The sequence below is a fragment of the Monodon monoceros genome, unplaced genomic scaffold, assembly GCF_005190385.1.
Source record: "Monodon monoceros isolate NGI ecotype Baffin Bay Population unplaced genomic scaffold, NGI_Narwhal_1 Super_Scaffold_22, whole genome shotgun sequence".
NCBI classification, from domain to species: Eukaryota; Metazoa; Chordata; class Mammalia; order Artiodactyla; family Monodontidae; genus Monodon; species Monodon monoceros.
This window is the reverse complement of record NW_021703779.1, coordinates 72,478,497-72,491,851: the sequence shown is the minus strand read 5'-3', so window position 1 is coordinate 72,491,851 and position 13,355 is coordinate 72,478,497. Positions and strand designations below refer to the sequence as shown.

Sequence of the window (13,355 nt, the reverse complement as noted above, 5' to 3'; positions counted from 1 at the left end):
GGGATTGTTTCCTTAATCTCTCTTTCTGATCCTTCATTATTAGTGTATAGCAAGAGATTTCTGTGTCTTGCAACTCTAGCAAATTCATTGATGAGCTCTAGGAGTTTTCTGGTAGCATCTTTAGGATTTTCTCTGTATAGGATCATGTATAGGATCTGTATAGGATCTGTATAGGATCATGTCATCTGCAAATAGTGACAGTTCTACTTCTTTTCCAATTTGGATTCTTTTATTTCTTTTTCTTCTCTGATTGTCATGGCCAGGACTTCCAAAACTATGTTGAATAAAAGTGGCAAAAGAGGCATCCTTGTCTTGTTCCTGATCTTAGAGGAAATGCTTTCAGCTTTTTACCATTGAGTATGATGTTAGCTGTGAGTTTCTCATATATGGCCTCTGTTAGGTTGAGGTAATTTCCCTCTTTGCCCACTTTCTGGAGAGTTTTTATCATAAATGGGTGTTGAATTTTGTCAAAAGTTTTTTCTGCATCTATTGAGATGATCTTATGGTTTTTATTCTTCAGCTTGTTAATGTGGTATATCACATTGATTGGTTTGTATATATTGTAGAATCCTTGCATCCCTGGGATAAACCCCACTTGTTCATGGTGTATGATCCTTTTAATGTGCTGTTGGATTCTGTTTTCTAGTATTTTGTTGAGAATTTTTGCTTCTATGTTCATCAGTGAGTTTGGCCTGTGATTTTCCTTTTTTATGGTGTCTTTGTCTGGTTTTGGTATCAGGGTGATGGTGGCCTCATAGAATGAGCTTGAGACTGTTCCTTCCTCTGCAGTTTTTTGGAAGAGTTTGAGAAGAATAGGTGTTAACTCTTCTCTAAATGTTTGATGGAATTCCCCTGTGAAACTATCTGTTCCTGGACTCTTGGAACTTTTTAAATTCAGTACTTCTGATTGGTCTGTTCATATTTTGTTTCTTCCTGGTTCAGTCTTGGAACATTGTACCTTTCTAAGAATTTGTCCATTTCTTCTAGGTTGTCCATTTTATTGGCACATGGTTGCTTGTGGTAGTCTCTTATGATCTTTCGTATTTCTGTGGTGTCAATTGTAACTTCTCCTTTTTCATTTCTAATTTTATTGATTTGAGTCATCTCCTGTTTATTTTTTTTGATGAGTCTGGCTAAAGGTTTATCAATTTTATCAATTTTATTTTCTCAAAGAACCAGCTTTTTGTTTCATTGATCTTTTCTGTTGTTTTCTTTATTTCTATTTCATTTATTTCTGCTCTGATCTTTATGATTGCTTTCCTTCTACTAACTTTGGGTTTGTTTGTTATTCTTTCTCTGGTTGCTTATGGTGTAAGGTTAGGTGTTTATTTGAGATTTTTCTTGTTTCCTGAGGTACAATTGTATTGCTGTAAACTTGCCTCTTAGAATTGCTTTTGTTGCATCCCATAGGTTTTGGATTGTCGTGTTTTTGTTGTCATTTGTTTCTAGGTATTTTTTGACTTCCTCTTTAATTTCTTCGGCGAACCGTTGGTTGTTTAGTAACATATTGTTTAGTCTCCACGTGTTTGTGTTTTTACAGGTTTTTTCTTCCTGTAGTTTATTTCTAATCTCATAGTGTTGTGGTCAGAAAAGATGCTTGGCATGATTTCAGTTTTCTTAAATTTACTGAGGCTTGATTTGTGGCCCAGTATGTGATCTTCCTCGAGACTGTTCCACGTGCACTTGAGAAAAAAGTGTATTCTGCTGCTTTCAGATGGAATGCTCCATAAATATCAACTAAATCCATCTGGTCTAATGTGCCATTTAAGGCCTGTGTTTCCTTATTGATATTCTGTCTGGATGATCTGTCCATTGGTGTAAGTAGGTTGTTAAAGTCCCCCCACTATTATTGTGTTACTGTCGATTTTCCCTTTTATGGCTGTTAGCATTTGGCTTATATGTTGAGGTGCTCCCACATTTCTCTAATAATTAATGATGTTATGCATTTTTCATGTGCCTTTTGGCCATATGTATGTCGTCTTTGGAGAAATGTCTATTTAGGTCTGCTCATTTTTTGATTGGGTTGTTTGTTTCTTGATATTGGGCTGTGTAACTTTTTGTATGTTTTGGAAATTAAGCCCTTATTGGTCACATCACTTGCAAATATTTTCTCCCATTCCGTAGATTGTCTTTTTGTTTTGCACAGCTTTTGCTGTGCAAAAGCTTATAAATTGAATAGGATATTTTGCAGTTTCTTTAATGCCAATACAAAGCTAAATATATTGCCAAGAGAAGAATTGTGACAGAGAACACATTTTGTCATCTTTTAGCCTGTTAAGCCTTTAAGCAGTTGCTAAATGAAGTAAAAGGAGCATACTTTATAAAAGGTAGAGTCAAGGTTTAAACCATTTTTTGAGTCAGTTATTATCTCACATGATGCCAGTGCCTAATGTTTCCAGTTCTATTGCATCTTCCACAGTCTCAGTTATAGTTGTTAATTGGCACTAATGAATGTAATACTTTTAGGAAAGCAGTTGCCCCATATGATCTAATTTGTGGTCATTTTTAGCATTTACTGAGCAAGTTAGTTTCGTGGAGAGGAGTTAAGGTCACAGAATAGAAAGGAGCATTTTACACAGAGTTAAATTTTGGTAGAAATATGACAACATGTTCTATAGGTATGGTTTTGCAATTATGTTAACACCTTAAGGTATTGAAACCTTTTTGCTCATGTACCCCTCGAACACGTATGATTTGTATAATTTGACATATACAGTTTTTCGTCATAAGATTCAAATAATCACCAAGAGTGTAGTTTCTAACATTATAAATGTTGGTATGTAATGGTAAAATGGTAACATCACCCCTTTAAATGTATTCAATGGAATTTAAGTATCAGAGATATTTGATACCCACTATCACCCACTTCAAATAATAAATAGAAATAGATTTTTTTACAATTTCCGAAGACAGTAAGCTTAAAATATGTCTTCTGGATTCAGTAATTAATCCAATTATATTTGTGCAAAATTAATCAAACTATCAAATATATTACAGTTTTGATAAAGGATTATTAAACACAAAGTAAATTTCTTGAAATGTATTGCTTAATAAAATTGCAGGAGGTGAGGTTGAGCATCTGGACAGTGACTCCCTTAGAGTTATTTACCTTGTGGAAAGTCCTCTTGTATCTTTATACACCTCCTAGTTTGAATGTTGCTGCCTTAAGTGACTAGCTGTACCTTCTGCAGGTGATTATTACAGTTACACAACATTGTTCAGTGACTAAGAGCAGGCACTCTAGAGGCAGACCACGTGGGCTTGAATTCCAACTCCGAGCCCCAGCTCTTCCTTTTAGTAGTTGCATAACTTTGGGAAATCTGTTTAACTCCACTGTTCCTCTGTTTTCTCTCCTGTAAAATGAAGATAATAGTTGGCTGTTGCACAGGTAAAATGAAGTAATACTTCTGACATGCTTAGAGTAGTGTCTGACACATGCAAGTTCACCATACAGTAAATTCTAGGTAATCTTTTAAATTATTTTGAGAATTTTAAATATATATCTTAAAGCGTCTGTGAGCATTTCTCAGGCAGATTTAAATAATTTGAGGATTATCCACTTATGCTTTCCTTACTTCTACCCTGGTCAGTCAGATAATTTTTCCACACTTCATATAAGTAATTAGTAAAATTTTCCCTATGCATGTGTATGCATACGTATATTTGTATGCACATGTATGTCTTCCTAAGACTGTGAGTACTTAATGTCTGCTCATGACAGGGAAGCGAATTGTCTTTAGCCACAAATGTTTATTAAACACCTATTGAAAAGTGAAAGTTATATTCGACTAAGAGGAAAACTGACTCTAAAACTTGCCCTTGCTAAAGACTTATGAGATGTATGAAGATTAATAAACCAATTTTGAAAATAATCTGAATTTTTAAAAAATAATACAATCAACCTCTGATTTGAAAAGAAGCAATAAATTCAGAGTAACCTATACAAGGAAGTGACATAGATAACAGGAAAAGCGGGTAATAAGCAGGGAGAAAAAATAGTTGTTCATACCTTAAATTTGTAAATGAATTAATAATGTAGCATCGGGATTCCCTGGTGGCACAGTGGTTGAGAGTCCGCCTGCCTATGCAGGGGACACGGGTTCTCGCCCCGGTCCGGGAAGATTCCACATGCCACGGAGTGGCTGGGCACGTGAGCCATGGCCGCTGAGCCTGCACGTCCGGAGCCTGTGCTCCGCAACGGGAGAGGCCACAACAGTGAGAGGCCCGTGTACCACAAAAATAAAAGTAGCATCTAAGCAGAATCAAGGTATTAGAATTCAAGGTATAGATGTCTTTAATTTTTCCTTCTAAGAATTGTAATAAAAGTTATTAAGTACAAGATGATAATCTGACTTTATTACTAGAAATTTTTGCTAGCATTCCATGAACTGAACTCTGTTACACTGTTAGGAAACATAAGGATATAGTTACTCTGGTGTATTTCTTCTATATATCCTGACTTATAGAACTAGTAGTTTACAGTTAAGATATTTTTCAAAATATGCTTTTTTATTTATATTCATGTTCATCTGCTTTTCCCCCTAGTGTACGTTAATTGAATAGGAAAGAACTGGAAAATTGAGAACTTTGACATGAACGTTGGTATTTTGTGAGACTGTGGGATAAGAGAGGACAGTTTCTCTCAAGTGTTACATCAGATATTTCTGCCTTTATAGTTATATACTCTGTTGAATTCAGCATTTATCTAGGGACTTTAAACTCCCTCCCTACCAAAGTTATATTGCATTTGAAAATTTTAAGTTCATTAGGAATAATTTTGTTGTAAAGGTTATATATTGAAATACTGTATATCCTTCAATATCCCAGAACCAATGGGAATCATTGTTATATTCATATAAAAACATTGCTTAAATAAGGTAGATATTTTATTAGGCCATACATAAGACAGAAACTTTCTTAGAATATCACTTTCTTTGGTGCACCTGGAAAAAAATACTACAAAATTTGATTTTAGCTCACATGGTTATTAAGAGTCCCTTTATGCTTAGACATATTTTAGAGTAGAATGTGGAATTAATTTTAATAAAGAGAATTCTATTCTGATGTTGCGCTTCCATGATAAACTTTGAACCATGTTCCTGGGGTTTTAAAAAGTCTACTAGCCTAAAGTAAACTTTAGAAAAGAAGTGCATGTACTTCTCTACTGGTGTTTTAGGAGTAGGAATGTCTCAGTTCTTATACTTTTCTCTAATATATATTCTTTCTGCCATAATTCTGTTCTGCCCTAAACCCTTTCCAAAACCAGAAGAATTACTCCCATTTAGGGATCCCCTTAGTTCTTCCTTTCAGTATGTAGAACCTTTTGTCCTTCCTTTGCCCTTTGTATGTAGGCCTTTAGGAATTCTAAGTGCCTTAGGCTACAGTATTTCACTTCTGTGAAGGACCTTTTTTGTACATGGTATTCTCTAACCCAAACATTCTCTGAGGTCTGGGCCCCATGAACCTGTAAATGCAAAACAAAGTGATTTGGAAATCCTGAAAATATTACACAAGTTTTGACTTGTGCCATATTATGGACTTTTAAGTATGATTCAACTAAGCTAACAGTGTTCCCCAAAAAACTTTCTTAGAGAACCCTATAACGAATAGGTGATTTGTTTTTAACTTGTCAGTAAAGCTTGTATAAATGGGTTTTTCTGTCTGAAGAATACTGTGTGTTCTCTAGGTAAAAAAATAGTCCACTTTTAGTCTTTTTTATACAATATTTTGCTTAGCATTTATCCACCCTCGTTGGGAATGTTGTAAGGATAGCTTAAGCTCTTTCTATGAATAAATGGTTTCCTAAGCTTTTTTACCTTGCTGGTTTTACATAACCATCAACTGGTACTTAGTCTTGAGTCTTAGTGTGCTCCCTCTTGGTTATTAGTTAACATGTATTTTCGCTATTTTTTTTAACACACATAGCATATTGTTATGGTTTTTACATGTCCTCCATCACTAGATTATAAAGTTCTTAAAGACAGGAGCCATGATGTGCTTGGCTCTATTCCCAATGGCACCAGCTTAGTGCCTTGAATATGAGTACACAGTGAAATTTGTGATAAGCAGGAACTCAAAATATTTTTTTTTTAAACAGATTTGGTTCATTTGACTTGTACGTCTTCTAAAACAGCAAGAGAAGATTTAGAACCAGTTGTGCAGAAATTGTTTACTCCATATACCGAAAAGGAGATAGGTAAGAACAATAATCAGTGATTCATGATGGAAAGGTAACGTGACCACTTTACTCCTCTTTAGAGATCTCAGGAAGGTTTCTGCAACCTGAATTGAAAGGTGATGTATTCAGCACCAATGCTTACGTGTTTTACTAGGATGACTAAGCACATTCTCTTCCTAAAAATGGGGAAATATTTATAATAAGAGAAAAAGCTACACCTCACACACAGTGTATATAATTAAGTGCAAAAATATAAATTTATATGTGTACATACTCATATGCATAGAAAAAAGACTCAGGAAATCTCTCAATTATGGTGGGATTATGTATAATTTTTTTTCCTTTTAATTTTCTTTATTTTATAGATGTTGTATGAAGAGCATATATTCCTTTAACAGAAAAAGTTATCTTCATTTATAAAGAAAAAAAAAAACTTGGTTCAACTGAGAGAAAGTTAAGCTATTAATTGGCAAACGTAGGAATCCTTCCTAACCAATAATTGTCTTTTCATGCATTGCATGCTAGTGATGTGATAAATATTTAGCTTTCAAAACATATATGCCACTTTGCTGCCTACTCATGATGGAAAGATGCTTTTCAACCACGAATTTTTTAACTTTTCTCCCCGCATCATAGGGTAGCCCTTGTAGCTGTGAATGGAGCAAATTGTAGTGAATTCTATGTGTAGGTGATCAAAACATGGCCTAATGGATCTTATTCATTTATATGAAGTGACGGTGATTTTCATTATAGGATTTGGATGTCCACTTGAATCCTGGCCAGTTCATTAATTCATATATCTTCATTTTCTTTGGATGTTATGTTTGTTCAGGCAACCATTTATTTACCCCTACCTATTGTATTTCCTTTTAGCTCATCTTCTGTGTGTCTTGTTTGTTTTCTTTGCAAGATAGTGCATAAAGGGGCATTTACATTTACATAGGAAAACAAACTGCTCCATTCTCAGGAGCTAATATCGGTATAATTAATTTCTTTTTGGGCTGCTTGAATCAAATTCTGCAGTCTGAAAATTTACTTCACTTTAGTTTGGAATTTAATTTGTTTCATATTTACTTTTTTTTCCATTGGAAAGTCTCATATAAATGTGTTGTTAAAAATTTGATTGCAGAGTTACAATACACAATAATATTCCTAAATGTAAAATGGAATAATAGTTTTGTCTTTGGTTACCTTGCTTATAAAAACTCAGAACTCCTTCTTTATTTCTGAATTTTTTCATAATTTTTGGTTGTAATTTCATTGTGTGGTGGTCCCAAATAATATACTAAATTTGAATATTGTATCATTGCTCTTCACTTTTTAAATGCATTTTCTTTTTTAAAAAATCAAGATGGGTAAATTACATATTCATTACTTAGCATCCTCTAGCCATTTTAGATTTTTAAACATTAATCTTAATGGTTAATGTGATCCCATTTTGAAATGATGTATTGTTTAGAACCTGAGTGAAATTCTTTAGTAAGAACTATGTGCTCAGAGGGGTCCTCAGGTGCACTGAGGCACTGAAAAGCCAGTTTTCACTGACACATAGGCCTTTTTATCATCAGGATGAGGTAGTGGTCATATTTTAATTAAAATGTCAGAACAAATACTGTTGGAGTTATTGAAAATGAATCACCAGATAAAGTGAGCACTGGGCCATGGCAGGTCAAAGAGGCAAAGTCACCTGGAGAAGAGAACTCAATTCATTTTCCTGCCTAAATGAGGAAGAAGGAACTTTATGAGTAATATGAACTTTTAATACATTAAAGCACATTCTTCTCTGTAGCAAAAGCCCCTATTTTCACAGATTGATGGCTTTTACTATTATGTTTTAATTATTTGACAATGATATGAAACCTTATGATTTAAAGCTTTATAAATATTTTGTTTTAAAATGTGTGCCAGAGGAATAACATTATTTAAGCTTATTTTCTTTTTATTCGACTTACATGTTCTGTGTAGTGCTGTGCTTCCTGAGCTTTTGTGAAAGTCAGCCTAGTCACTTTGCAATCAAGTTTATTTATAGTATTAAAAGATAATGTTCTCTTCTCAAACACAGTACTTTTTTGCCTTTGTATCTGAGGAATCCAATAGCCTTGTGAAGGTATTCCTTCTATCCCCTCTCTTTCTTACTTGTTCATGTTTAAGGTATCAGCTGGAGCTCGTGACATATGCTCTGTCTTAAGAAGCAGTTGTACTAATACTTCTAAGAGCCCTACTTCCCAGCCTCCTTTAAGAGCATCAGAGATCTCTAAACTCTTCCCTACTTCACAGTCCAAGGAAATTTCAGATACTTTATGCTTAATAAACCTGATTCTGCAGGTGAGAAAATGAGGTGATTGCTCACCATTCATATGTGCATTAATTCTTCCAGATTCCATAATATCCTTCAAAGCACAGGTAGAACTTTCCTAAGAGATTTCTTATTTTACCCAGGAAATTGAGATTTTTACGTACAAATTGAAGCAAGAATTTCATTAGTACAATATCTTCAAATGTCTGCAGTGTAATATCATCACTGCACCATCTTCTTTCTCTTTTTCCCTCCATTGGGCACAGCATGTGGCATTATCTCATTCTATCTCATTCAGTTCCTATCTCAAAAAATCAGCACTGCCTAAATGCAGGAATTCCCCTTATAGGTGTCATTTTGAAATAGGTGGCTGGTGAGGGTGTTTTTACTGAGCTGAGAAGTAAAATGCCTTATCTTAATTCCTTTTTCTATTTGTTGTGTCCAGTCTAGGTCACAGCTGTGGCAGTCTTCCTACTCTCTTGGTCTTGTGCTACTGTGCTATGTTGCTAAAATAGTTCACTCTCTCCCTAAACATGGCATGCAGCTATAGACTATTTGTTGCTTTTATTTGGTGTGCCACTGTTGATTTTCTTCAGCCTACTTTATTCTGTACTTGCCCCAGTTTAATTCGCCCAAGATTTTATTCTAAATTACCTGTTACTTGTTTAGTCCTTTGCACAATCTAATTGAATGAAACGAGCTATTACAGAAAACCAATTCTATTTCTGACCAAGTGATGTATTCCTAACCAAACCTCGACAGCTTTAATAATTTTTTGACAATTTTGCACTGCACAATTGCATGTTATTTTTCCAGCTATCTCTCTGCCTTCCAGCTGGCCTCAAAGAAAGATGAAGCAATTACTTGTTTCTTTGAGGGTTTTAAGGTCAAAGCCCGATAACTCCCTTGTATCTAGAGCATTTATCTTCAGCCTATGTCAACTTTTCATCTTCCTCTCGGTTTCTTTTCAAAACTTCAACCTCTATGAAATTTCTTTCCTATAATTGAATTATTCATTTCCCCCAACTTTTATTGAGTGAAAGCCCTCCTCTGAGCTGGAACTTTCATAAAATGTAAGATAAGCTCTCTTAGTATATGCTTAGAAATGGAATGAGCAATATTAAAGGACTTCCAGACCTTAGCTCACTTTTCTGCAATGCTCCTAGAGTCTGGTTTCACAAGTGATAGGCAGTATGTTTAACCATCTTCCTGTAAGATTTACTGAAACTAAGCTCACCAATAAATTTACTAAGAGCCATATGGTTTTAGCTGTGAAATATGAGTCTCTTATGTTCCTTTATTTTGTAAGTAAGTAGGTTTTGCCACCTATTGTGTGCTTTACATGAAGTTAGTGATACCTTAGACTCATAGATCTTAGCATTAGAAAGGGGCATCTTAGAGGATCACTTCATCCAGAGTTTCTTCATCCTATCACATTAATAATTATGGATTATTCAGGATGAGCTAGAAAGAGAACATATTTGGTATTGTTGTAGTGGAGATATTTTAAATTAAGTATAATAAAAAACCTATTTGTCCTGAATTGGGGAATGGGACATTCTTTTTAACTGAAGAATGCAATTAGCTAACTTTTCTACACTGATTATAAATCTACCAATAAGAGTTAATTAACTAGATAATTATACCTTTAGAATTTTCTTTATGATTCACAAGGTGCCTTATGGTCTTGGGTAATCATCATGCACATCCTTTATTATCATTGTACAGAATTTGAATTTTTCTTCAGATTCAGGCTAAGAAAACACTGTAGTCAATAAATATATTAACAGCAATATTTTCTGTTTTCAACCAAAGAAAATGTAATTATAACATTTCTAAAGAAGAAAGGCATAGAAATAATTATTAAGATAGCAAGGATTAGGCTTTAGGTATTGAGATTAAGAGGGCTGGATCTTTTAATAAGCACATCATGCTTTGATTATACCTGAAAGCAGAATTAAAATTGGTTCAGAAATTATTCATTGAGCATCTGTTATGTGCTAGGCTCTGTATTAGGGAACATGAAAGAGCAAGAGAATAAGGACTAAGTCTACTTCATCTTTGTATCCCCAGCTCCTAGCCTGATGCCTAACACATAATAGATGCTTGCTGTAAATGAGAGAATGTGCACTGAAAACAGCTTACAGTCTCCTAATCATATTTTTGTTATTTGTTGGTTGGTTGGCATTACTTTTGTAATCTAGTAGGACAGAGTGTTAGTGAGTTAGGATATCCAATTTTTAATCCTGTATATACTATTTTTTAATAACAGCTTTCTTGAGAGTCACATACCATACAGTTCACCCATTTAAAGTATAAAATCCAATGTTTTTTAATGTATTGTTCAAACATCACCACAGTCAATTTTAGAATATTTCCATCACTCCAAAAAGAAACCCATACCCCATACCCATTAGCCATTAACCTGCACTTACCCTCAATTCCCCCACAGCCCTAGGTAACCCTAATCTACTTCCTGTCTTTTTTTGAGGGGGGTGGGGCGGGCATGCCACGCAGTTTGTGGGATCTTAGTTCCCCAACCAAGGATTGAACCTGGGCCTCGGCAGTGAAAGCACTGAGTCCTAACCACTGGACCTCCAGGGAATTCCCCTACTTCCTGTCTTTATAGATTTCTCTATTCTGGTCATCTCATAATCCTGTATATAGTATTGACTCACTTTATAATTTTTTAAGTTGGTTTATCCATGTGAAACATAAGAAAATCAATTTATGTTAACTTCTCACTTCATTGGCATGATTTAAAGATGAATATGATCATAAGTGCTTTCATACTGGTGATGAGAAATCCAAGGGAACATGATTGGAGTTAAATCTAAGTAACTTACTAATAATCAAAATAATTTTTAAAATCTAACTTGTCTTAGGTTGAAAAGCCATCATTGCTTGAAATATCATACACATGTATTAGAGTGTGTGGATGCAGATTTACTATAGTTTACATACAAAGCTCTGATTTACTACAGTATATAGTGGTAGCTTTGTTAGCAATTGGCTACATGTTGTAGTAATTGAGAGGCATGTTGTGCTTTAGATGTAAGTAAAATTTATATCTACATTTAGAAAATGAAGAAGTTGAAAAGCCAAGACTTCTGTGGGCTCTTTACTTCAATATGAGAGATTCTTCAGACGTCAGCAGGAACTCTTATAATGATTTACCATCCAACGTTTATGTCTGCTCTGGCCCAGACTGTGCTTTAGGAAATGATAATGCAGTCAAACAGGTAAGGCTGTTGGTGTTTCTTGGTTTTATGTTAAGAAGTTGGTGTGGTAGGGAAAGTGAATTGTTTTTTCCTCTAGGAGGTGGGAAAAGAAACTTAAAAAGCATCTCTCTCATTTAATACCATCTCTGCAATTTGCCCCTAAACTTTTTCTCGGTGAACAACAAAGCCACTTTAATATCAAATATTTTCACGTTCTTGAATATAATGATGAACTACAAGAGATTGTTTATGAGTTCCATTGTGGGAATAAAGATAGAAGATGTTAGAAATACATATTTAGAAAAATGAATTTATAATGCCAGTATTCTAAAGAAACATTGCTTCTAATTTAAATGGTGGCCTATCATTGTATTTTGAAATACACAAACTTTTTCCTCTGTAAACCTGAGTCATTTCAAAAGGAGTGTAACTAGTAAGGCATACAAAATGTATTTTTAAAATGGCACATTTTTAAGGCACATTCTTACCATGGAAAAGAACATATAGTTTTTCACAATTAACATGATTCCTTTAATGTTTTGACACAAGCTGGTGTCCCAAAGCTACTATAATAGCTGCTGAGGAGTATGTTAAATCAAGGTGGAATTTTGTGACAGCACTCCTGGGCAGGGCTATCAATAGGTACAGGGCAGGTGACACAAAATGCCAAAAGTGAATTATGAGTCTACTAAGCTGAAAATTCATATGCATGTACACACTTTTCTGCACTTGACAGGAAGAGTAGAGCAGAAAATACCATTTTTTAAGGTATAAGTCTAAACTTTTCACCAATGTAGTTGGCGCATCTGTTTATTGAAACAATAAATGGATAATTTAACGTTGTTCTAAGACCACAGATGGAAGTTTCATTCCCACTAGTGGTAGGGATCTTATAGGAGCAGATGGCCTTTTTGAGCCTTTAATTTTTAGGCATAGCAGCAAGGCTATGACCTATACATTTACAGTTTTTTACCAGATTCTTTGTTTCTCATCTTCAGAGTCTAGTGGTGATCCAGGATAATCATATTTAGTCAGTGATAACAAACAAAAATAGAAAGTCACATCTCTCATCCATCATTTATTCTGTTAGTTTAATAGGAACTCAGGATGGTTCAATATCTACATTTATGGCTTAAAATGGCCAAGTCATTTTTGCTTTGATGGTCCATTTTTTTCCAAGAAGAAATTAGCAGCAAGTTATCAGCCAGGTAACTTTATTCCTGAGTGAACTTTAATGTTTTTTTTAACCAAAATGGAAGGCCTTAAATAAGGACTTAATATAGAAGTGCTAATGTGATCTAAACTGCAAGCTAAAAGATTAAAATTAAAGGATAATTTTATCATGAGATATTGATTCCCAAGAAGATAGACTTGAGTACAGTGTTTTCACACAGAAGAAAACAGTAATACTAGTTTGGGTGCTAATTATTATATACTGTTAATTATAAGTAGGTTTATATTTGTTATACAGCTTTTAACCTCACATCAGTTTTGGGAGAAATATTATAATGCCTACTTTAAAGGGCATCAATAATAACATTTAAAAATAGCCAGTTTATTCAGATAGGGCTTCCCTGGTGGCACAGTGGTTGAGAGTCCGCCTGCCGATGCAGGGGACACGGGTTCGTGCCCCGGTCCGGGAGGATCCCACATGCCGCGG

General features: G+C 34.6%; 1 protein-coding gene across 1 annotated transcript in view; it reads left to right on the top strand.

Moving 5' to 3' along the window:
* The window catches only part of CHM (CHM Rab escort protein), a 193,235-nt gene that overhangs the window by 172,097 nt on the left and 7,783 nt on the right, over nt 1-13,355 (top strand). The window contains exons 14-15 of the mRNA XM_029240204.1: nt 6,098-6,196; nt 11,556-11,716. Of these exons, the coding sequence (XP_029096037.1) occupies nt 6,098-6,196; nt 11,556-11,716 (260 nt within the window). The remainder of the gene's footprint in view (nt 1-6,097; nt 6,197-11,555; nt 11,717-13,355) is intronic.